This window comes from Cavia porcellus, unplaced genomic scaffold, assembly GCF_034190915.1.
Source record: "Cavia porcellus strain 051 isolate PalLab524CR breed Dunkin Hartley unplaced genomic scaffold, mCavPor4.1 scaffold_18, whole genome shotgun sequence".
Lineage (NCBI taxonomy): Eukaryota > Metazoa > Chordata > Mammalia > Rodentia > Caviidae > Cavia > Cavia porcellus.
The window spans coordinates 50,052,320-50,078,432 of record NW_026947501.1 but is presented as its reverse complement, the minus strand read 5'-3'; the positions used below and the strand labels follow the sequence as shown (position 1 = coordinate 50,078,432).

Sequence of the window (26,113 nt, the reverse complement as noted above, 5' to 3'; positions counted from 1 at the left end):
AGTGTCCCCAGAGAAAAGTTCTTTCCAAGGAGAAGGCAGTCACCAGTGGGCATGAAGAAGCAGCTTCCAGCAAGGACAGTGCCCAGAAGAAGTAGGAAAAGCCTCAAAAAGCATCCCAGGAAGATCAGAAGGAATATTCCCTGGGAGTGGGAGCAGGGTGTGTCCAAAGGCGACGTCTCCCATTCAGTACCCTAAATCCCAGTCCATTAAAAAGGAAAAAAAGGTCTTGGGTTCAATTCCAAGTAACACACATACTACGCATGCATACTCACACCCCGACTCAGAAGTGGGAGGACAAGAGAAGAGAGGAGAGGGCAGAGGAAAAGAGAGAAGAAAGGACAGACAGGAGAGGACAGAAATGAGTCTCCATGGTACTTGGCAGGTCAGCAATCGTCTCTGATTTCCATTTTCTTCACTGTGAACTCAAGGTCCAGAGTTAAGATCCACTGTTTCGCAAGGCTGTGGTCCTGTCCTGTTGCTTAACCCAACCTAGTAGCAGGAAAAGCTGCCCGCTGTGGCCCTGGGCTGGGCAAGCTGAGAGGAGGCAGACTTGGCTGAGAGTTTGCCCCAGTGATTCAGGCAGCAAGAGAGGCAAGCCAGGGAGGGCCACGCTTGGGAACTGAGAGCTGTACCTGGTAGAACTCAGCGACCTGGATCCAGTCGGAAGGCAAGTGGACAATGGCACAGAAATAGTGTCGCAGGTAGGGGCGGCAGGCGGGCATAAAGGCGGCGACAGCCAAGACCTTGTTGGCCACGTCCCGGAGGTTCAGCTGCTGCCTGGCATACAAAGACGCCTAGGACACGGGATGGGCATCTTAGACCTCTGCTGTACCTTCCTGCTCTAAACTAACTCACGTTTTGCGTCTGCCTTTCTCTAGCCCTCTGTACTGCAAAATTTCACGTCCACTTCTCCTAGCCTGCCATCTATGCCCTCCATGATTTAGCACAGTGAGGGCGAACCTTCTAGAGCTGTCTGTGAGGCATGTGTGCCACAGTGATGTTTCCCATCACTTCCCTGCCTCTGCCCACCTCTGTAGCTGATCTTCCTGACTCTGCAGACTGCTTCCAAGCCATCCAGGCCCTGTGTCTATTCAGAATGCTGCTCCCACCAACATCTATCAAACTCATGGGTGTGGGTCAGAGACGAAACCTGCCATCTCCCAAACCCTCCCCAAAACACCCCCCTCTCTTCTGCCTTTCAAACATTATCTGTATCCAGCTGCTTTTACATGCTACTCTGGAAAGTGATTTGCCTTCCTTACAACCCCGGGAGCTCCCTAAGAGCCAGCTCAGCTGTTACGCAGGACACTTAGCCTGGGTTATGAAGCAAATCACACCTAACACACTTTCATGATCTCTTCTTTTTTCCACTGTCTGTGCAAACCCAGAGATAAGGGCTCCCACTCACCAGAGATCTTTGTTCTCTCCTGAGTGAAGTTGCTTCCACTCACAATCAAAACCCAGTCAGCACCCTCGTACACAGTGAAGCACATTCCTCTCTCCACTGCCACCCCAATGCCTCCTTTATCTACAATACCTTGAGGATGAATTCCGGGTCCAAGGGGCCAAGATTAGCACAGATTTCAAGGATGCAATCAGTGAGTTCCACTGTACTTTCCGTGTTTACATGTGAGGCCACAGTACAGCACAGTAACTTCATCAGCGTCATCTAGGAGATGCGATGGGAAGGAAAGGAAGAGCGAGGTAACAGACAGACCTGAACATCTTTGTGGTGCTACTTACAAAACCGGGACAAGAACAATGGACCCAGACTCGGAAAGATGTCTGTCCCTCTAAGTGTTTAGAAAATGGGACTGGAAGCCAGGCATGGTGCTACATGCCTTTAACCACAGCGCTCAGGAGCTGGGGAAGGAAGAGCACCACGAGTTCAAGGCCACACTGGGCTACACTGTGAGTTCAAAACTAGCCCCAACTACATGGCAAGATCCTCTCTCAAAAGACATATGCACCAAAATGAAAAGAAAAACAAAGCATAAAGGATTCAAGAAAGAGAAAAAAAAGCAGCTCCTTCCCCTTCCACCTGCAGAAGAGATCTGGTTCAGTTTCCTCCACCACCAAAATCAACCCCTCCCCAACTCGGGAAGTTTCACCTTGTTTTGCTGAAGGTACAGGTCTGTGGGCCCGTAGGTAAGCCGGGGGGCCACCTCCAACTCCTCCGCTTCTCCCGAGATTAGGCTGTAAAAAGGCATCTGGGCCGTTTCCCCTTCCTTCTCGTCTGACTCTTTCTCTTCCTTGAAACAGCACAGATGGTCCTGGGGACAGAGGCAGACCCAGGGCCATCACATAAATCGGAAGGCAGTCCCAGAGATGGGAAGGGTTCACCTCTCCATCTGACATCTATAAAGTCCTCTCCCCTCGCCCCAGCATGCACCGGCACTGACCTGCCCAGTCCCCACTGAGCCCTCACTCACCCACAGACCCTTTCCCTGCTCAGCCTCTCGGCCTCTGCCCTGAGGCTTTCAGATCTCCCTCCTAGTTCACACCCTTACTAATGTCACAGCCCTCGCACCACGGATACTATTAAGACATTTTTAGAACCAGAAGGGACAGAGCCACTCCCGTGTGGCCCCCTGCAACTCTAAGTTACTTAACCTCCCTGAAGCTCGGCTTCCTCCTTCACCAACACCTACCCGCTCTCACTGTTAGAAAACGAAATGGAACAACGCATTCTCATGACTTTGCAAATTGTGCAGCTCTAAATCGCTATAGGTGGCAGGAGTTGGAAGCCCAACAACTGTGTGAACGGTACTTTCAGAGACTCCAAGTGAAATGTAAGGAGATGGAGGCCACGGAGGGCTCTGAGTATTGCCCAGGGCTGCATACTTTGTAATCAGCAAACAGTATGGAGCTCAGGTTCACTGTCCCTCAGCCCAATTCCAGTCAGCACAGTGGCAGTGTGTGCTCGTCTGCCAATTCTGACCCATGTACTCAGTGTCTAGTGGATGTGCGTTTACACCAGAATACAGAGGGAAGGGAGGTCTGGGATAGCAGATCCGCCTCCTCCCTGATCTCAGTGGCACTGGTTTGACCCTGCTGTGGCAATGTCATGTCAGCTCTGCCCTGAGCAGAGGCTTTCTATGATCTGCTGTTCAGAATCTCTGAACTACAGGAAGTGTAATGTTGTGGAGGAAGATGGCTGTAGGCTAAAGAGGCCCTAAGGAGAAAGGCTGTGCCAGACACAAAGCAGCACACAGGGAAACTGTGGCCATGAACGCTACTGACAAGAGATACGTGTGGAACCAAATGAGTGTCTGGGTTAATCCCCAAGGTGCTCCCTGAACTGTCTCTGCAGGAGACAGACACTGAGCCCTCCTGCTGCTTGCAGCCTCAGAGGGCAGGCGTGTGGTGGTGTGTAGGCTGCACAAGTTAGCACGCATCCTGGGAGACAGCTGCAGATGCTGGCAGACATGTCGCTCTTTCCACTGGGAAAGGTACTCACACACTGGTTCTCCAAGAACAGGATGTCTGGGTGGGCAGCCACATCCCCATGTGGTTTTTCCATGGTCTTCGGTTCAGAACTTGTGGCCACACATTCGTTCTTCAAGGAGAGGATCTCTGAGTGAGTAGACCCATGCCCATGTGGCTTCTCCATGGCTGTAGCCCAACTAGAATGCACCCAGAAAGAGAGAGACACGTGGTGAGCACTGGCCTCCCTCTGTGCATGGGGAATGCATCTTGGCCCTGCTGGTTATGCCAGTGAAGTGTGCACAGAAAACAATTAATGCAGGTTTTTGGGATTGCGTTCATTCAGAGGTATTCTAAAATAGAGGGCTACAGAAGGGCAAGGAAAAAGGTGAAGAGCAAGAAAGCTTTTTGATAAAGGGTCGGCTGGAAAAGGAAAGAATATGTCTTCTCACAAGGCAGTAAAGGAGATTCCCAAGGCTATCTGTATGACCCTAACTCTGTAGAAAAAAGGGCTCACTTGTAATTTGAATCTGGATTCTTAGCTCCAGAGAAGTAACATCTTGACCAAGTTGTGTATGCTCACCACTGAGACTTCCTTGATTTCTACGTGCATCTTGTTTTATTGTTTTACCTATGAGACAACGAGCTCCATTCCTACCCCTTTCTTTTGGTTTCTATTTTTTTGAAAATTTTAAAGTCTTGCTAAGTCACTAGATTGCCCAGGCTGGACTTGAACTTGCAATCCCATTACCTTCAGCTCTCAGAATGCTTGAATTACAGTTCTGTACCACCGTGCCTGGTTTCTATTCACTCTTTGTCTTAGTTACTTCTTTTGTTGCTGGACAAAATACCCACCACACAGGGCTACCAGGAGAAAAGTTTATTTAGCTCACACTTTGTAGAGCCTTCAGTCCCTCAGGTCTCAGCTGGCTCCAAGGCTGGGTGGCACATGGCAGGGAAGCGACAGTTCATTGTGGCAGAAGAGAGCAAAAGCAACAGGGAAGACAAGATTCCACTGATCTCTTATATTGTATGCAGCTCACCTACCTGCTAAGGTTTGGGTCTAGAGTCCCCCCAAAGCCTCATGCAGTCATGGAGTCAGTTGCATCAGGAGTTGTGACACATTCATTGTGTAGTGCTGGGACTGTGGATGTGAGCACCACACCCATGCTAGGGTTTGTAGCCTCCACATAACATAAGGGACAGGAAGGGTCTTCTCTTGTGCTCCTTCGTTTTGTTCTTGTTGCTTTTGCTGTCTTCCTCTGCCATATCCTGCCTTGGAGCCAGTTGACTATGGACTGGAATCTCCACATACTATGTGCTAAGTAAACCTTTCCTTCCTTAATTTTAGACATTGGGCATTTTGTCTCAGCATGGCAAGAAAACTAACCACGAGACAGCCCTAGGGTGTGTATAGCACTCAAACCCTTTCATCCTAGCATTGGACCAGTTATCAGTCACAAACTCTAGGTTCAGCCATCTCTGAAAAACCTGCCCCCATGACTGCGTGAGGCTGTCTGCGGGAAGGGCACTGAGACACAAACCATGACACTCTCCAAACAACTAAATGGGGTTCTGTCCACCAAAACTATCCTCGTGAATAACTAATAAGCTGGCTGTTATACAACGAAGGGACAGATGCATCTGAGCAAACGCTTTTGTGGAAAATGTCACCATTTGCTCCCTTTCTCTCTGAAACACTTTTTACTTTGGTATCCACAATACTACTCTCCAATGTTCTTCTTACAGTTCTAGGTCCATCTTCTTTCTCCTTATTCCCTAACATTGATCTTCCCTTCCCTTCCATTCTAATCCTTCTAAAGACTTTCCTGGGATGGTCTCAACTAACCTGTGATTCCAAATAACCTTCCTGTACTGGCAAGTCCAATTCATTTTCTCTGCCAGATTATTCCCCGAGTTTCATACGGTACTGATTTATCCATCTGCCCATGAGACATCTCTACTTGGGTGACTCCAAGGTACCCCCCAGTCCTCAGATCCCAAAGGTGTCATCACTTTTTTCCTCACTCCCACTTCTGCCTCAAACCTAGTCCCCTTTTATGTCACTTCTGTTCCGAAGGGTTTGCAGTGACACACACTTAGGTTTGACTCCTGGCTCCCACACCCTGCATTCTTGGGAAACTTACTTAAATTGTCTGGATCTGGGTTTTCTCTACCCAAAATTAAGAAAAATGCTTATCTCTCAGAAGTATGAAAAGAATAAATGAGAAAAATATACAAAGCGCTCGTGGAAATATCTTGCGGGCAGTAAATAGTCAATAAATAGAAGTTGTTGTTATTCTGGAAATGACTAAATATTATTAATCCTACTCCCATGACTTCTCAGATGTTATCTAATTTTTTTTATTCCATTCTTCCTGTCACCACCTTTGTAGAAACCTCTAATCCGAGTGACTGGTGATTTGCTATATGCAAATCAGTCTGAAAAGCTCACCTGGAAACACTTCAGCCACCATTTATAAATCAGATAGTAAAGTGCTTATTACTTTTTGTCAAAATTTAAAACACCTTGTTTGCTTCTTTGAGAACTGACTCACAGTCTCTCCACACTGAACTAAATCTCCTTGCAGGGCGCGTTTGTCTCATCCCCCTCCTGCATCCCCAGCATTACACACATAACCCAGCTTCTGACACCTCCCAGCCTCATCGCTTACTGACACCTGCGTCAGTCCACCTACAGCACTTTAAGCCTCAACTACAGAACTGCTGGGCTGTCTCTTGACTCTGGACTTTGGCAGATGCCTGAAATTCTCTTCTCCTCACTTCTCCGCACTCCTCTGCTCCCCTCCTCCCCCATCTCCTCTCCGCATCCTCCCCATCTCTCCTTCACCGAGCCAACGCCCATGTAACTTCCTCTCACTCACATTCCTCAGGAGGAGCCTCAGGGACACCCAGAGCCACTTTAGCACAGGCAACCTCTCATCTTTTCCCCAAGCCTGTACTTTCCTTACCGAACCACAGGTCACCTGCTTCGTTTGGCCGCTTGACTGTAGGTTCCTGGGGCAAGATCCTTTCGGCTTTGTTCACCATTCTTTCTACAGTTCCTAATCAGGACAATTTAGAGACTTTTGAAACTCTGCTAAAAGCTACGAAGCTGGTCTATAGACTTAGTACCCCATGGTCAGGATTTCCATGCTGTGCCATTCTTAGATTTCCCAAGATTTTTGTAAACTGTGCATTAAGAACCTTTCCCTGAGGAAATGCTTAGAATATGCCATAAGAAATGTATCAACCTACTTACTTCTTTGGATGTAAATTTATTTCCCAATCCCATTTAAATGTTTTAGGAATAGCATAAGTAAACCACTTCAATCTTAGTATATGAGTAAGCTCAAGGACAAGAATGTAGAGGAATCTGTAGACAACTTGAATGAACTGACACTCCAGAAGAAGAAAAAAAAAAAAAAATAGCAGATCGCAGGACGTCAAGGTACACAGACACATAAAGCATGGTGGCTGGCAGGCACGGTGGGGCACACCTGATGTAATCCCAGCACTATGGAAGGCTGCAGCAGGGGTCGACATGTTCCAGCCCAACCCAGGCAAAGCACTAACACAGCAAAGCTCTGGCTTAAAAAACCCGAAGGCTTCTGCCCCCTACCTTACAAGCTGAGCCAAAAAGTCACAGGTCAGAGGCCGGCTGTGACAAGGGAGCAAGACTTACCCTTGAAATACAGCAACAGCTCAATGACAGAGGCCCCTAAGTTCAATCTCCAGTTTCTAACGCGGAATGAGATCTGTGGTCCCCTGTAAATCCCTACGTCCTCTGCACTGTGCCCCCCACTTCCAAAGGCCTGAGCAATCTCTGCGTTATTGTAATCCAAGGTGACAGAAGGGACGGCCTCAAAATCAAAGCTAGCAGACCTTTATGGTCGCTGGTTTTTAGGCTGGAGTTTGCCAAGACAGATTCGTGGGATCACACCGGAAAAGTTTCCCACTTCTAGTCCCTTCCCCAGAGCTGAGCGCGGCTGAGGTTCACACGAAGTTTCACAGGCTCCCGTGCACATTTCCCTTCAGCCCTCCACCACCACGGCCTCTTTTTTTGTGCGTTACACAAATTGGCCCATAGTAGCACTCTGCCGGCCCGAGGAGACCCCGGAGAGCCGGCGGCACGCACCCACCTTGCGGCTGCAGGCTGCAGGCAGCGGGCAGCGGAGCTCGGGCCCCCGCTGCGCTCCGGCACCACCAGGGCGCGCGCGGGGCTACTTTCTCCTCCCGGGGCGCGTGGGGGCAGGAGGAGGACCGCCTTTCCCGGAGGGTCCCTTCCTTCCTCCTCTCGAGGTCCTGTTCCCGCCCTCTGCCCTCGCCCTCCCCACCCGGGTCCCCCACACCCCGCGGGAAGGGCAGGCAGTCGCACCTGGCTCAGCACTCGCTCACCAGCTGAGCTCCTCGCGTGCAGCCTCGGCCGCGCGCCGGCGCTCCAGCCCGGGCTGGGAAGTTCTGCCTGCGCTCAGGTCTGCAGGACCGGAGCTGAGAGCCTGCTGGTGGCCTCGGGTTCTGGCAGCCGGAAGCAGAGGTCTGGCCCCCGCTCCCTGCGGCTGCGAGGGTGGAAGCGGAGGCGGGACCGGGCGGGGGCGCAGCAGAGGGGACCCCTGCAGGGAGACGCGGAGCACGCCCACCACCCTGCTGCGCTTCTTTCAGCCTCTGTCTCCCCTGAGCCTCTTTCCCCTACGTTAAGGCTTTTCCCCCTGCGACATTGGCTTTCTCCTTAGGAAATTCCTCACCCTTTCTCCATTTACATCTCTTCACACTGGTTCAAGGAGAATCTTCTTTTTTTCGGGATGGGGCCCAAACTCACCACCTTGCACTTTCCAGGCAGGCGCCGTGCCACTGAGCTATGTCCCGAACCCACCCCAGCCCCCCCCCCCTTTTAAGAGAAAAAAAGACACAGAAAAGAAGAACAAAAAGCAAAAGAGACAAACAACAACAACAACGAACAACGGCAAACCCAAGACAATAACAATATAGGCTTTCAAAACAAGATAATAGGAATTTAACAATTATTATTATATTGTATATTCATGTATTCAAAAGCATTGCTTAGATTACCACAGGCAATATTGATCTAATCATGACTATTAACTGTTCTTTTCCAGAACTAACAGTGTCAGTAGTATAGTCATCTTAGCTACTATACGCGCGCACACACACACACACACACACACACACACAAATTTATGTCTTGTTCCTTTTCCCTTTTTTTCTCCTTTCCCCTATCTCAGTTACTTTTCCTCTGAGTACTTTCTTCCCCTTATACAAAATTTATCGTAAATTTTAGATCTTATTTGTTTTCTTAGTTTCTTACACTAAGGTAACAGTACAGTATTTACACATGTGAGTTTGATTTATTTCACTTATGAGTATGATCTGCAGTCGTACCCATTTACCTGTGGATCAGATTCTTTTCCCATGCTTGGAAAATTTTCTGCTATTATTTCTGTAAATAGTCTTGTGTCAGTTGTGTTGACCCCTGCTTTTTCCTTGAACCCCCACACTGTGGCGCTGGAGCCTTGTGCTGTGATGGGTAGAGCTAGAAATCATCAGAACCTGCTGGCTAGGCTGGTGGCTCCCTGTTGGATGGCTCTGGGGCTCTGGGGCTCTGGGCTCGGCAGGGCTTGGATCCTCAGGGACCTATGCAGCTACCCTTGAGACTCGGGTGGGAAACTGAGTCTCCCTTAGATTTCTTTTTGTTACTACCACCAGCCCCGTTAGTTGTTAGCCGCTACAGCAGATTACAAGTTTGTGTCCTTCCAAGAATTCACACGTCAAAATGATAGTCTCCTGTGATAGTGTTTGAGGATGGCTTCCTAGGAGGCGGTGAGATCATGATGAGGGAGCCCTCATGAAGAGATTAGTGGCCTCATAAGGACAGAGATGAGTATCTAATTCTCTCTCTGCCTCTGCTTGAGAGCATACAGTAAGTAAGTCAACCATCTGAGCCTAGAAGAGGGCCCTCAGCAAAACCAGACCACATTGTCATCTGATCTCAGGCTTCCAGCCTCCAGGGTCTGTTGTATAAACCTCTCAGCCTATGGTAATTTGTTCAGTAACCTAAATTTGGACACAACCCTGTGCCAAGAAATCTTTTGTGCTCTCTTTCTTAGCTTGAAAGATGATTCAAAAATAGCAACTTCACAGACAATCTTTCTTTTCTTTCTTTCTTTCCTCCCTCCCTCCCTCCCTTCCTCCCTCCCTTCCTTCCTTCCTTTCTTCTCTCTCTCTCTTTCTTTCTTTCTTCTTTTTAGACAGGTATCTCTAAGTAGTACAAACTGGCTGTGAACAGTCTGTGTAGCCTACACTGCCCTGGAAGTTGTGGCAATTCTCCTGCCTCACCCTCCGACTTCTGGGGTTACAGACATGTGCCACTCTGCCCAGCTTTGTTTGCATCCTACCTTTAATTGCCCCATGCCCTTGGCAGAGCATGTTTCTTTTCTTACGTTCAATAAATGTAAAACCTCACTGCCTTTTTTGTTTGTTTTGCTCAGTTCTTCCTTCAGGAGAACAAGAGCCTAGAAAGCACCTCTAGAACGAGCCCTCTGTCACCCAGAAACCTGACAACAAGAGGAATTTGCATTTCACCGCTGAATTGCATGTTTGTGCTGAGAATTTGTCTTGCTCCACTCTGATTTAGTAAATGTCTGTTCAGCACTATCAAATGGAGAGGATAGAGCGAATAGCTGTGAGAAGTACGTCAAACAGGTCTTTTTATGAAATACTCAGGTCTGCAGAGACAGATATATGCCGAAGCCACAGAGCACAAGGTAGATCAGGAAAGGTGCTATATTCGACTCAGGAACCAAGGACAGGTCATGCGGTGGAGAGAAGGACCTGTACCCCAGGAAAGGCCACCCTATGAAAGAAGCTAGGGGAGCACAGTGACCAGTGGGAGTGGAAAGGCCATTAGTATCATGTGCCTTTTTGAACAGCTTCCTTTGGAATTACCATGTGTGTGTATATTTAACATAGCCATCACCAAGAATGGAGCATCATGAGAGTGATGACATAGGAACAAGCACTTGCTTGATAAGCAGACAAGCCCTCCCAAGCCCTTTGAAAGCAGCAGAAAGGGATCAGCGGATTACAAGAGCATCAAGGGGTTTTCTCTGCTGACTTCTCCCACTCCAAACTGCACAGTGTTAGGTTTTTGATCTGCTGACCGTTCCCATTGTATTTCTTCATGTTCCTTCAAGGACGTTCCCCAGTGCCTGGTCTTTCTTGTTAGTGCTGCATGTATAAAGCAGACTGTAAAGTCCACTTCTCTTCTCTTTGGGAAGTGGACTCTGATGCCTGATTTCTTGAATTCAAGCTGGCCTGGTGACTTACCAGTATGACCCATGTGTACAAAGCAGCAATCTTGAGCCCTCCACACAAGCCTAGCAGCCAACTGAGGCTCACCGTGAAACATCTATCTGTGACACAGAGAACACGAGAAGCATCCAGGGCACTGTGGGCAAACCTTTAGAGCTTTGAGTGCTCACAAACACCTGGGTGTGGCAGGTGTGACACAGCTTTGCCACTACTGAACTCATGGACTCCTGCTTCAAATATGTTGAGGCAGTAACTCATAGAGCAACATGCCTTAGGTTTTGGTAATGTATGCTCAACAAGGGTCAGAAAATATTAGCTAAAAAGTTCCAGAGAGAAGAGATTACTGAGTTTTACATAATGTTTACTATATTGTTGTAGCTTTATTTTTCAAAGCTGGGTCTTGCTGTTAGGCCAAGCTAAATTTGAACTCACTCTGCAGCCCAAGCAGGCCTCGGATTTGCAGCAGCCCTCCTGCCTCAGCTTCCCAAATGCTGGGACTACAGATCTGTACCATCACAGCTGGCTATAATTGCTTTGTTTCATTGCTAGTTGTAGTGTCAGCAAACTCTTGCTTCCATTCACAAACTCCACATAAGGTGAGAAGCATGACCAGAGCCATTTTCGGCATACAAGCAGAAATCAACCATCTTCCCTAAAATCATACAACAAGTTAAGTTCATAATTACAAGTACTACTCTATCGCCAAAACAAACAAATAGATGAGAGGCTACTGGGTTGGCAGTCAGATTTGTTCCTTCTCTTCTGCCCCTTCCTCCCTCTCCTCTTCATTACAGACATGCACCACCGTGATGACCTCTTTTTTTTTAAGACAAGTTTTTCCTATGGAGCAAGCAGTGGCTTTAAACTCTATGGACCCCAGGATGAACTCAGACTCACACTGATCCTCCTACTTCATTCAGCCTCCTAAAAGCTAAGATCCCAAGTGGGTGCCACCAAGCCTAGGCTCACAACTGGCTTTCGTGCTTGCCTTAAGACTCTTTTGGGAAGCCATTTATGCAGTTGATGTTATCACTATTCCTTTAGCGATTGACAAATCCACAAAGAGAAAATAATGAAACCATCTGCTCTATAGAGGAGAGACAGAACACACACTGTAATTCAGTAATCTCTCAGCCTTGCCTCTTTGAAGATCCTGGGAAGAGGAGCTCCACATCCCCGTGCTGACTGGCAAGCCGAGAAAGCCCTACCCGTCCCACTTGCAGCTTGCTAGCACATTCCAACATTGTGGATTTGCCCAAGAAGTATTCACACTTTGCCTCTGCTCACCTGTATCTCTTTGCACAGTCGGCCAAAATGACGCGAAATGGCTCATCCAAGTCCAGCCAGCCTGGACAGAGCCCGGCTCCTGAGGCCCGGCCTCACGTGTACCTGCTCTCTTTGCTGCTGAAGGACAGTGTGCGCTGCACTGCTGCCCCAGAGGGCGTTTATATGAGCACAGTGGAGGAGGTTGTCAGTGGAGGATAGATTTGCCTCGAAGCAGTTTACTAAAAGCAGAGCTCATGATCTTACATGAAATGTGGGCTTGACTTTAGAGTTGAAAGGGCATTGGAAAGTTAATTTTGCACCTGAAAATGATAGACTTAGGGGAATATTTTAAAGCCCAGGAGGAATAATAAAAGAAAATATAAAATTGGAATCTTAAACCACAACTCTTGAGACTGCATAATCAGTAGAACACGAAGGGCTTACTGAGCCATTTCAGACCCTAGTCAGAAGGAGAACAGGTCTTGTGATGCTTGAACAACCATCAACATCAGGGATCGTTAGCAGTTGGAAAAGTTTCATTCCAACCTGCAGCTAAGAGTATTTCTATAAGCACGAGGGAAGGAAAGGACAGTTTGCATTAACCTGCACTGACTACCGACAGGAGGTGCAGATGACCCCGGGCAGGGAGGGCTCTGGGTAAGAGGGCAGCCCACAAGGAGAAGAAAGCATCTGTTGCTCCTGGACTGGTTGGGGTTAACAGAACAGAGAGTTTCCCTGAAAACTGGATAATCTGGTCTTGGTTTTCTGAATTTTAACTGCATAAGTTAACTGATTAACTCCACTGAAACTCTATTCACCATTCCTGGAAGAATAGTGTCCTCTTTTTTTTCAGTGATTAAGGGCCAAAATCAAAACTTTTCAGATGGATGAGACAGAAAATTGAAAGTTTGAGGCCAGTCTTTTTTTCGGTGCTTCAAGGATATGAGGAAAATACCTTACCCTGAGGTATACTCACAATGCAGACCCTAGTAATTACATTTACGACATCAGAGAATTTTTCTTTTATCAAGATAATCAGGGAGGTCTGGAATTCTTGGCCACCATGTTGCAATAATCTGAGATATGGGTAGAGATAGTATAGTTTATACTAAAACAAGATCATTGAAATGTACGCTGTGTTTAAATAGCTCTGTGTTTAAATCTTTACTTTGCTACTGATTAACAGTGTAAGCAAAAGTGCAAAAGAAAATAAGGTTAGAGCTGGGGGTGTAGCTTAGCATCTGTGAGGCCTAGGTTCAAACTCTAGAGGAGAAGGAGAAGACAGACAGAGACAGAGACAGAGACAGAGACAGAGAGGGAGGTAGATTGATTAATAGTCTCATAAAGCTAGAATGTGATCAGGACTGGATTCTGAGTGCAGTGATGTCAGCTGACGCTGATGGCAAAGAGGTCAGGCATGGCCCTCTCCTTGAGGACTCTCATCTGCTGTATCAGTGTTTTTTCTTTTCTTTTCTTTTTTTTTTTTTTGTCTTTTTATCGGTACCGGGGATCGAACTCACGACTGCCTGCTTGCAAGGCGGGCTCTTATGCCGCTGAGCTAAACCTCCAGCCCCTGCTGTATCAGTTTTATACTAATGCTTGCCTCAACAGATTCTAAAAAAGTATAACAAGACTCCACTGTACAAGGGGGTGCGTGCCTACAATCCCAACAACCCATGAAGGGGCAGGACGACTACCAGAAGTCTGAGGTCAGCCTGAGCTACACAGAGAGTTGTTTTCTTTTTCTTTCCTTTTTTTGGTGTGTGTGTGTGGGAGATTGAACTCAAGCCCTCACCCTTGCCAGTCAGGTGCTTATTCCACTGAGCTAAATCCTCAGCTACACGGAGAGGTCTAGGGTGGAGTGAACTCCACAGGGAGAGACTGTTTCAACAAACAAAGTAAACAAAAAGGCCTGCTCTCGAGCGGGAACAGTATGTGTGCAGGTGATGGCAGTGGTTTCCCCTGTGGCTAGACTGGCACAGACCTCACCCTGGCCAGAGGGATGAGCCTGGTGTCTGTGAGGACCCCTGGCAGGAGGCACAGTGTGGGACCCTAGAGGCCTGCTGCTCTGGGGTTGCATGGACCAGTATGGAGGTGTAGAATGGTCTTGGCATCACTGATTAAGTAAGTCTGGGCCGTGGGTAAGTCAACACCGGGCTCCTGTTCAACCTACTGGTGTCCTTCTGCATTGTGTTCCTCAGCAAATGGATCTGTGTCCCACAACATGAGCCTGATCCTTGTCACGGATTGGGCTTGGGCCTCCGCCAGACACTAGACAACGTTGACTGCCAAAGTATACCTGCTCCCAGCTCCTCCTCCTGGCTCTGAGAGTCTGTGGCTTTGTGGTCTTTCGTAACCTCTCTCAGCAGAGTGGCACCAAGGATGCCTAGCTGCTGGCCAAGGCCATGACAGTGCTAGTGATGATAGTCATCCAGACCTTGTGCTACCAGAAGAGCTTCGCCATAGACTTCAGCTCGTACTGATTTCTAGAATATTTTAGTGTGACCCTAAATTCTTGTGATGATGTGAGGTTTAATTCCTTGGAATGGTGTTTGCTGTTCTTGGTGGTTTAGTTATAGCTCTTAGTGAAGAGCGTGTCAGGGCCACACAGCATGAACTGAGAGTAACCAGCGCAGCTGCTTCACTGCTAGTCTCCGACTCCATCTGCCATGTTGCTGGGCACTGTGCCTTCCTCTGAGACAGGGTGTGCAGTGGGAGGCATACTTGGCCCCAGGTCTGCTTGTGCTGTGCTTCTGATGTTGCTGTCTGGAATAAGTGCTTTCAAGACGAACGTATGCATTGATTGGGTCATTGGGAGCACTTTCCACACTACCTATCACATGTTTGGGTGCTTTTGGTTCGCATTCCTGTATGTGGAGAGTTTGTTTTATTTAAGGATCCAAGCCACTCCATCAGGGTGTTGGCATTTTATGTGTATTACTTGGCATTCTCGCTTATACCCACTTCAAACTCAGTGGGTATAAGAATGTACTTGGACCACATCCTTGAGCTCTTGTGAAGAAGAGAAACTTGCCCCAAGAGAAAAAATGTTAACTAAGTTACTTTGAAACATGAAAATGTTGCAGTGAGAAATTTATTGAACACTTTGTAAACAGTAATACAACTGCTTTTCATAAATACGACCTTATTAAAAACATGATGACCAAGTTTATTTGTAAAAGTAAAAGTGAAGAGTGAGAGAGAAACCGATTCTGCGGTGGTGGTGTGAGCTGGGGCCAAGTGAAAGAGGAAAAGCCAAGAGGTAAGTAGCCCCGGAGGAGGCGGGAGGGACACTGCTGAGTGCCCCCCCAGGGCGCTCCACCAGGCAGGTCCTCCTAGAGGCGGCTTAGGGGGTTTGGGGGCTGGCCATTCCTGAAGTCAGATTGCAAGTTCTTCTCTTCTGAAAGAAAACAGTGAAGGAAATGAGCCAAAAAGCAGTGCCAATGTTTATTAATTCTCAAAACCTTAAGCTGGCATGGGGGTACACAGCTGTAACCCGTCATTTGGGACCTGGAGGAAGGAGAGAGGCAAGTTCACAGCAAGTCTGGACCTCACTGCAAGAATCTGACTCGTAAAACAAAGAAGTAAAAATTCAAAAACCAAAATGGTTTGTGCTTCTTCTTAAAGATGATTATAGGAAATTTATATGGGGCAGGTCAGTTATACCAAGTGAAATACACAAAAAGTTACGTCTGGTACCAATGTTGAAGGATTCTGTCATTCAGGACTACAGAAGTACGATTTTTCAGTGTTCATATTCTTGGGAAGGGTGCATAGCACCTCTCTACTTCCTAGTAGATGCTTTTCCATTGTGTGATGTGCCATAATTTTGATCTTAGTTAAGGGTTGGTAGGGTTCAAACCCAGAGTTTTGTATATGTAAGATAAATATTCTGTCACCGAGCTATGGTGATACTTTAAGTCACATTTGAAAAAGGAATAAATTTTTGAAATATGAAGGAGATACATGCTTTCCAATTAAGCAAATAATGCCTTGTATTTAATTGCCAAAGGCTTTTCTGCCTTCCAAGATTTTGATTTTTGAATGTTGACACAAGTCAATATTTTGAATATTGACAAGATCTGACAATAAATTGAGTCAGATCATTCCTCTGGTAGTAAATATCTGTTTTCATGACCATTATAAACTTTCCATGAGAAAGCAACATAAGAAAACAGTATCAAATATACCTTCCATAAGATGATAAATTTTAGTATGTGTCTTTTTCATCAAAATAACAAATATGTACACTTTAAAAAATATTTTTGGTGTTTTTTCCTTGAGCTTTTAAAATAGAAAATCTCACTTAAAATCTATTTTGAGGATTTCAGCTTGTCAATCAGCCAGCTAATGATTAGTATGTGTGGTTTTCTGTTTTTGTTTTCAATACTGGATTCTCAGTTTACAAAGGTAACTTTGCTTGTGCTAAGAAGAACACAGGATCTCACTTCTGCGGTCCAAGTGGGATATTTTCCATCTCCAGGAATGTCCCTCTGGGCTTAAGTTGCCATACAGAGAATTCCTGAAAACTGGAGGAAAGTGTCCCCGGTGAGGATCACTGGATGTCACTGTGGTGAGCACGGAGAACTGAATTGATCTGTGCCTCGTCCAAATTCTTAATTGTAAATACAACTTGGGGACAGTGGGGGGGATTATTACAAATGAGTAATGCTTGTGGGAATGTCAAGAGGAAATCAGAGCACGTTGGGTAAGGGTTTGTGTATATAAAAGAATAAACTGTGAAATTTTAGATTGTGATGTTTTTACCCTGAAGATAATCATCACTTGAAGGAAAAAATTCCTGGGAAAATAGACCTGAGATAACTGAGACCAAGTACAGAGACAAACTAGAAACCATGCTTTGCAAACAATCAAACAAACAAACAAAAAACCACTCTGTCTTTTTTTTTTTAACACTATGTCTGGACTTGTTTTTTTCCTAAAATAAATGCCTTAAGTTTTATCTCTTAAAAATAATAACACATTGTTGAAGAGAGAAAGGGAGAGAGAGAGAGAGAGAGAGAGAGAGAGAGAGTGTGTGTGTATGGTATTTTGCTGTTTATTGATCCTTACTTATTTGAGTAATTAACTGCATAGTTCATGGTTCCTCAAAGCTGTTTCTAACTGGAGCTACTTTTTCTTCTTGCACCTTCCAACCAGAGTTCATTTACTTTTTAAAGGCTCCAGTCGGAAATAATTTCTTTGATTTTTTTTTCCTTTCAATAAACAGCAAAATACCATGCTCTCTCTTTCTCTCTCTCTCTCTCCTCTCTCTCTCTCTCTCTCTCTCTCTCTCTCTTCCTCTCTCCCTCTCCCTCTCTCTTCAACAATGTGTTATTATTTTTAAGAGATAAAACTTAAGGCATTTATTTTAGGAAGAAAACAAGTCCAGACATAGTGTTAAAAAAAAAAAAAAAAAAGACAAAGTGTCATTAAGCTACATTGTTTCTACCATTGCATTGTTTCTGATCCTGGGTGCACTGAAAGGGTGAGTACCTGAAGTGACAAAAGGGTCCATAAAAAATAGCTTAGAGACTCTGCCAGATGCAAAGGGAACTCAGCCTTTGAAAGGACCACCACCAAACGGGTCAACTTTGCCAAAAGAATCATCCTTGAAAGGGATTACGGCCAACAAAAAATTGAAATGTAAGAAATCCAAGTTCATGTCTGCAACTGGACCTGGCAGTGAACTTGATTTCATATTACACTGATCTTCCAGTTTGCATGTCTGTCACTGTCAACTTCAGGAGAAGGAAGCAACCAGCTCACCACCCTGGTAAGCGGCAGTGAGCCAGCACCCCCTACCCTTCGTCAGCAATGGGAGCCAGAGATCTGAGCGTCTTTTAGGAGGTTGACCATATGCAATATAGCAAATAAGGGGGATTTCCTTCTACCATCTCTTTTAAGGCAAATATTTTTACCACTGTTTTGCTTTATTCTGATTAATGGCATTGCTGTATTCAATATTCTGTTTTGATAAGTTTTATAATGTTCTGTATTTCATTTTATTTTGCTATACCTGAATGAAAGAACAACTATTGTGAAGATAATGGGATATACTGTGGTACCTATTGCTGTTATCCCTGTAACCTGCTATGACGTTCTGTACCAATTTCACTGTACTGTCTAAATTGGCTTTGTTCCATCTTGCTCTGTTGTATTTTACTACCTTCAAAATAATAAAAAAAATTTTTTTAAAGCTTTTTCATTAACAGTGACAGCTGCTACTTCATTTCCACTAGTCTCTTCTGAAGGTGATGTTTCAGGACTACTTCTGCTGGAGACTCCTGTGTTCAGCCTCATTTGCATGAACTGATTTCCTGTTGTGAATCTTGCAGGTGGTATTGAAGAGAATCCAGCTGAGCCTTTCCTGCTTCACCCTCTTTCCAAGTCTTCTGTTTCTTCCTGTGGGTGGTTCAGCTCTTCTCCAAAGTTGGCCAGTTCTTCATCCTAAGTAGACGTCTGTGATTCTTCAGCACTTTTTTCCAGCTTTCTGAGGTGAGATCGTATGGGCTCGCCTGAATGCATTTCATGTGGATGACTTTGAGTTTCTTCTCAAGCTGGGCTTTCTGCTCACCTAGTTCACTGAGGAACTCTGTACTCACTGCTTCTGGACCTGTAGTTTTTGCAGGTTAACACTGGGCCTTTGAACTTTACCTTGAAGATTCTGTACCTCATTTGTTTTCTGTTTAATGGTATCTTCTCTCTCCTTTAGCTTCTGGGTCACATGCTTCTTTTGCCTTTTGGGTCCAAATTCATTGTTAAGGGTATCTAGGTTCTAAATAGCAGTGAACTCTGCAGCAGGACTTGATTCTACGATGTTCTTCTGTAGTCATCCTGTCTGCTGGCAGAATCACCTCAGGAGTAACAATGTGAGGAAAGCAAACTGAATCTTTGAACCTTCCCACAGTCTTTGTGTCGCATATTGGTCCCAAGTATTGGCTAATAAGGCAGGAGATAAATGTGTTTTCAGGAAGATTTCATGGCCCTACAATCCCAACACAGGTCCAACGAATATCTGTGTCTGTTTTCAAGACAATTTCATCATATTCAGCTTTTCCTGCAGGTGATGCAACCCCTGTTTTACTCTGACATGGCATTAAAGGTGGAGGTAAGAATATTGGCAGAGGTATTATCTGTGCAGTTGTGGAGAACCACTCAAACGGCATCAAACCTCCGGGGTTTCCTTGGATGCCTAAGGATGTGACCCCGCCTACTTAGCACAAGCACACAGTTCTATATCCACGACTCACTAGCAAACAAGCATGCATGCACCAATGAAGCTGGCATGTAAGAAAATAAATATATGATAATAACTTATATAAAAATTATAAAGTGAAGACACACGATGTTCTGCTGCCTACTGTTTTTGCTGAAGTCTTACACATGTAACCTGGGAACTCACCTGTGAATATCACTCTTGGGACCCCCTTATGCACTGACAATAGAATGCCCAAAACATGGTTCTTCAGATAAATTCCTTGCACTGAAAGAAACAAATGACAATCAGAGGAAAAATTCTACAACTGCCAATTGATCACAAGAAAGCCTTCCACCATGGTCAGTATCACGCAACAAGCAAATTCCTCTGAGCGTTTTCCCAGGCAACTTAGTGTTGAGCAATACTTTGATCACCAGACCAAAATCCATTCCCTGGTTTTAAGCTATTAAAACATCATCCTTGACCTTACCTTCAGGCTCTACAGCCCATGTGAACTCATCTACAGAAGCTCCACTGTTTAGAAAAGGGCTACTTGACCTTTTATGGTAACTCAGTGGAGGAGCAGCCAGGATCGGGCTACTCAGGGAAACCTCCAGTCCATTTTGGGCACGTGCCTCAAGACCCAAACTAGCAATTCTTGTTCGGGATGCCTTTGCCACCTGTCTGCTAAATCCCAAATCCTTCCAAGAAGCTAGTCTGGAAGGTCTGATTTTCTTCAGGAAAACAACAGTATCTGAAAACCAACACCTTATCAGAATCATGCTTGATAACTGTGTCAGGAAGGTCTGGGATGCCACGGCCATGGAGTTTCCGTCATGCAGGACAGGGAAGACTTTTTTTCTATTTCTTTTCGATACAGGGTCTTGCTGAATTAATAAGCAGGCCAAGCTGGGCTCAAACTTGCCATCTCCCTGCCTCCCAGAGAGCTGTGATTTTATTTACAGCATGCACTTCCATTCCTTCTCCATGTTTCTATTTTTTCTCTCCCTTTCAAAATGTAAGCTGTGTCATTTTTCACCAATGAAAACGCACATAATATATTTTATTAGAAAACTTTAGGCAGTGTTACTTTATGCAGTCTGAAAGCTCACACCTGTATTTGCTATCAGCATGAAATACCAGAGCAGCTACATCAGAAATCAACTAGGTGAACTCATACACTATTAGGATGACGCGCATAGCATTCAGTGAGATTAAACCAACGTCCCACTCAATGATTCAGACAGAGCCCTGGGTGTCCACAAGGGGCCCCTGCCAAGGACTTTCTCCTTTCAACTCTGGGGCTCTGAGTTTCCCGTTCCAAAGATAAGGCTCCATCTACAGGCCCAAAGCAGCTGGACGCTGTGCAGACAGTGTTGCTAGACTTTCTCCTCCCCTGACAGCATTCTGCCTGCCCCTGGGATTGTGAAACTGAGACTTAAATTCAGGGGAGGCAGTAACTCCCCTTTGGACTGAAAACAAAGCCAACAAAAGAAACAAACCTCGTCCAAATTCTAAGATAATCAGAGATTAGCTGTGTATAAACCACAAGTCCCAAAGAGTTACCTCCTGGGTTGTGCACAGTATAAATCACAAACTTAAGTCAAAAAGATGAAAAAGTGGAATTTGTGTTTCAGTTCTTTACCCAACACTGGCACTTACCCACAGAGATTGGGTCAAAAACCCTGTGTTGTACCAGGACCCTGGCTAGTTTAGGTGCAGGAGGAGGGTGCTGAACTGGGGTGAGGTGTTTCTACACAGTTCTGTGACTGTGGAGGCCGGAGGTGCCTAGACCTGATGGGAGAGGGTCCTGGCAGGAGATAAGTACTTCCACTAAACAATCTTTCTGTGCAGAGGTTTTACTCTTCTTTCCAGATATTATTGCTGCTCCAGCCTGGAGCAAAACTTTAAACCCTTGGCTCTTTGCTCCCTCTGGGGCAGGGTTTCCTCTCCCCTCAGGAGGGTAGGATTCTGCCTAGTGCCACACCTTTTAATTAGAGAACCAAGAGAAGGGCCACTCAGGGGAGTGTCCTCCCTCTGTTCCCAGGGGAAGAGACATTTCTAGGGGAAGACAGAGCTTCTAAGCCACTTAGTTCCTGCAGAAAAATGTGGGAGAAAAGGATGGCCATGGAGTGTTAGCCTAATGGTAAGGACTGCTGTTTTATTTTAATGCTATATTCAAACAAAGAATGACTTCCTCACTGAAACTTATTTAAGCTCACCCTTGAGACCAACCTGCTAGAAATGGCTAATCAGAGGGGAGCAAGGCTAGATTAAAGGCACAGACACAGAGATATTTTAGAATGAGAGGACCAAAGATCTCATGTCTCTAGTGAACAAAGAGCCCCGAGCATCTGGTTCACTTTGCATTTATTCACTTAGTAAAGGGAGCAAGCAATGCGTTGAACAGAAGATTCATCTGTGTTGTGTTATCAATAGAAAGGACACAGGTCGGCATCCAGACTCAGCTGTGTTGACTTTTCTCTGGGTCTTGCACGGCGCCAGGATGAGCACATTGCCAAAGCGGGAAAAGCTTGCTGTTTTTCTCTTTTGTTCTCACAGAGAAGATCAGTTAGGCCTTGATCCTCCTCACCTGTAGAAGACTCCCTGGGTGGCTCTTCTGGAATGCAGAACCATCACTTCCACAATAGTTAAATACCTCCGTGTACTGACAGGTACAGAGCTGTTTAGCTATTTCCTTCTCCCTTCACTAGGCTCTAAGCAATGCAAGGCTGGCTGGCTGTGGTACTGAGATGTGACCCTTGAAACCAGCTGACGGTTTCCTGCTTTCTCTCATCCTGTTCCTTGTAAGCAGGTGAGCATAGCAGAATGGCATAGCCACAGAGCTCCAGGAATGTCAACTGGGTTTCAGACTCTAGATAAGACGCTATGACTTCCTAGGGCACAAAGCTTGCATATAAGACCCTGTAGCAACAGTCTCCTAAGTCATGCAAATGCTACTCCAAGTGAGCTATGCAGATTGGCCTCTCTGCACACCAGTCTCCCTGCATATTGGAGGTGCTGTCTCACCTGCTGGCCAGGTCAGCTCACATTACTCATGTAATGCCCACATTCTCAGGGCCACTCATCCTGGAGCCAATCCCTCCACCAGACAATAAATTCTGGCTAGGGCCTGGAGTCAAGGCCTCTGTTCCATGAATCCTCACCTGGTCCAGGCCCATATGTCTTAGTGTTTTAGTGTATTTATTCTTTCTGTGGGTTGTACTGGAGGTGGTGGATTGGAATTAGCTCGCTGGAATTCCAGTAACATTTCACAGAATTACAAACATAAACTTGCCAGACTGCCAGGAGGATGGGAAAAGGGAGAGCACAATGTGCTCTCCACAATGTGGAGAGCACAATGCTTAGTTAATGTCCCACATCTGCTCTCATCGTTTGTTTTGTTTTTCGTAACAGCAGAAGTTGAGACAAAGTGAAGGGAAGCGGCACCTGTCTCATGTTTTTGGGTTTTCTCTGGAGGCTCCAGAGTATCAATAAAATAATTAGACAAATAATGAAGAACCTCCTCACTCTATACACGTGCCAAGATGAGACTTTCTATAACCTCAAGGATTAAACTGATCCAAAGCCTGTGCAGTTTAAACCCATTCATATACTTATCAAACCCCTGAGTGTGTTGGGGCATAAAAAAAAATGTCCTTTTGTAAATTTTCTATATCAAATGTAAGGATCATGTGTGTATGGCTCTGTTTAGGTGCCTTTTTATAGCCTTGTGATAGGGTGTGTGGACTCCTTATCCTTTAAAGTGATAACATGGAAACTAGTACTATTGAAATGACTGCAGAGACCAGGCTGTAGCTGCAAACTATTATCTCCCAACTGCATCACAGGAGACTCGAGGATGCTAATGATAGACTGTAATTTGGCATCAATTGATCACAGTGATCTTAGTGATCTGCAGTCTAGATCCATTGGGCAGTCTAATTACTGATAAAATGTGCCCGTTTTATATCATTAGTCAAAGCAGTAGAAGCAACAGTAACACTAGAGATTAGGAACACCAAGAAAGTAATGCCTGCTATGAACAGCCTAAGCATCAATTTACTATAGTCTATCAGGTGACGAAAGGAATATTGGATAACACAGTGGGAGGGTCAGTTATCAGGGACCCATAACCCAGTGCTCCTCATAAGGCTTCAGTGAGCTGGTTAAGTCTGAGTGTGGACTTGTTCCTAACAGCCTGTCTTCACTAGTCTTAGGATGTCCTGTTGCTCAAGGCTGTCATGCTTATTCAGCAGATAACTCTTGAAGATTAACATGCAAATTTGAATACTGTTCTGCAGAAAGTCAGGGCCTAGTCAGAACTTGATGTCTATAGGAGCCAAGTGTAAAGCTCCTAGCAGTGATTCTATCAAGCCCAATGTGAAAGGCCCTTGGACTTGATTGTCCCCAACACCGGATTTCAATTCTTCATGCAACTTACACTGCAAAGGATGATGCCCATGGATATTTTCTTGTGCATTCCTGAGGTCAAGAGAAGTGTTAACTGGAAATGCACACATCCCAAGGAGCTCTCCCCTGAGGGCAGCCTGCCTGACCAACATTTGCTAAGGAGACTCTGCTTCTTCAGTGCCCACAGGGGGAAGGGAAGGAGGAAGAGGTGGCAAAGAGGAGACAACCTGGGCTCTTCACCCTCACTTCTGTCTCCCTCCAGGAGTGTACTCGGGTGTGGGACACCTTTCTTTAGTTCAAGGACAAAGAACTACCTGGACAAAGATCCATGTGGGGAAGTTTCAGGGGATAGGGGATATAACAGAGGCCTGACCATGAGCAGCTCCATGTCTTGTCCCCCTCAATCCCAACTTCCTACATGAAGCATGCCAGCCTGAGGAAACCAAGGGTTACGCTAATAACATCCTGTAACATGTGAGGGAGCAATTGGGTAGTAACGTGAGCACTGGACTGGGGCGACAGAATACGCTGTGATTGGACAGAGCACCGTGCTTCAGCCCTTGAATTCTGCCCTGTAACTCTACTTGAGAAAAAGCTTTCCTCACACACTCACTTCCACTCTTAGCCAGCCAGCTGGTCTCTGCTGCGGCACTGGTCCTCACTGCTCCTTCCTCTCGGCCACACTCTGTTCTGGCATCACATGCAGGAGACCAGCCTGCTAGGAATGGCTAAGCAGAGGCGGGAGCGATTCGGCTAATGGAAGCTTCACCTGCACCTTGTTGTCTAGCGTGTACCCAGGCAAACACCCAGATCGCAGGGGCAGTGAAACTTCTCTGGAACTTGCAGTACCTCAAACACACAGTAATTCTCCTGCTTTACTCCTCCGAATGTTTGGGTTCGAAGCGTGCCCACCATGCCTTGACTTCATCCTTTGTTATAAAACCTAAGTACCTTTTCTCATTTTGAACTATATTCCTTGCCTATCTTAAACAGAAATATAAGACAGAAACTTCCCTAAAATTATAAATTCTCAAAACAATGAACATGTGTGTGGAAGCACTCAGACTGACTCAAAACTGGGACATGTAAGCACTCTTCTGGACCGGCTTGAGGACACAAGCTTGTTTCAGTGCAGATACCCAACAGGGGACAATCATGCAACCATAACTTAACAGTGGTCAGCTATGCATGCTCCAGTGAGGCCAGAAGGCAGACTCTAAACAGGTGATATCAACATGAATAAGAAATATATAACCGTAGGGGGAGGGAAAGGAGAAAGGAATGAAGGGAAAAGGAAACATGAGAAAAGAAGCATAAAATGGAAACAAAGCTTTGTAACTCAGGAGGAGAAAAGGGCTCGAAGGAGGGGAGTGGTATGGGCAGGAAAAAAAGGTGCATTACTTACAGGGACAAATTCTATACGATGAAGTCATCATTTATTAACCTGCATTGTGCCAAAAAACTTAATTAAACTGAAAAAAAAGAAAGAAAGAAGCCAAAAATGTAAAACTTTGCTCTGAAATGAGGAGATGGAAAAGGGGTCATGTGACATTATTTAGGTAAAAACAGCCATATGATTTTTATCTTTACAAAATAGCAAGTGGATCAAGAAATTGATGAAAGGAAGAAGAAAGGGAAAGGGAAAGGGAGTGAAAAAGAAATTCTGATGTGTTATGCACATGTGTCACCTTCCTACAAGGAATGTAATATTATCTACTATAAACATGTGCTAATGAAGAAACCAATCCGAAAAAAGCAATAACAACAAAACCCAAACAATCAAGAAAAGAAATATACAACGAAATGCAGGGGCTCGTGTGCTCTGCTCTGCTCCAGGCTGCCTGCTGTTTGTGCTGATGTCTGCCATATGTGCATTCTGAGGCCTTGAAACCTCAGCCAGGAAAATCTTCCTTGGGTCTCCAGGGTGGCGGACAACTCCTGCAGTCCACAGGATATTGAGGTGAGCATTCCCGTGGTGGCGGTGGAAACAGCGCCTGAAGGCAAGGGAGAGCCCAGGAAATGTCTGGGAAGTGAGCCCTGGCCTTGCCGTGATTACTTGTGGCCACCTTCTTGGTAGTTTGGAAGTCCATGGAGGACTGGGATACATTCCATTTGGAGCCTAGAGACGCCTTGCAAACCTCAGAAGGGATGTCCAAATCTCTCTGCAGGAGATGGCGAGGTGAATAGCTCAGCTGTTGTTGATACTCCTCTGCGAAGAAATCCAGAGGCATATGTTCTTGTTCAGCATGTCAGCCAGCGGCAGTGTATGGTGGAGGCCCTTGAGTAATGGCTGGCTGCTGAGGAGCTCATGTTTGGAGGAGTGGGAAGCACTGCCTTCTCCAAAAATGAAGAAAATGGTCCCAGTGACTCAGTCAGTTGGTGCATTCTGGTCAGTGACACTCCTTCTAGATCACCCGATCCACAGTGCTGTGGATGCCCTGGCCAGGCTGAGGTGTATGTGTGTGCAAGTGATGTACT

General features: G+C 45.9%; 1 protein-coding gene and 1 pseudogene across 2 annotated transcripts in view; both read right to left on the bottom strand.

Moving 5' to 3' along the window:
- Positions 1–12,170, bottom strand: part of LOC100721808 (telomerase protein component 1-like) — a 47,819-nt gene extending 35,649 nt beyond the window's left edge. The window contains exons 1-5 of one of the 2 annotated variants that reach the window (XM_063229828.1): positions 12,043–12,170; positions 3,461–3,626; positions 2,112–2,273; positions 1,538–1,669; positions 633–794 (exon numbers count right to left, since the gene is read on the bottom strand). In XM_063229828.1, coding sequence (XP_063085898.1) covers positions 633–794; positions 1,538–1,669; positions 2,112–2,273; positions 3,461–3,613 — 609 coding nt within the window. In that variant the 5' untranslated portion in view covers positions 3,614–3,626; positions 12,043–12,170. Of the gene's footprint in view, positions 1–632; positions 795–1,537; positions 1,670–2,111; positions 2,274–3,460; positions 3,627–7,804; positions 7,981–12,042 lie in introns of those variants that run through there. The other variant, XM_013154519.3, reaches the window with a different exon arrangement.
- Positions 12,171–18,072: 5,902 nt separating this feature from the next.
- On the bottom strand, positions 18,073–19,190 carry LOC101789078 (epidermal growth factor receptor substrate 15-like; annotated as a pseudogene).
- Positions 19,191–26,113: the final 6,923 nt, after the last annotated feature.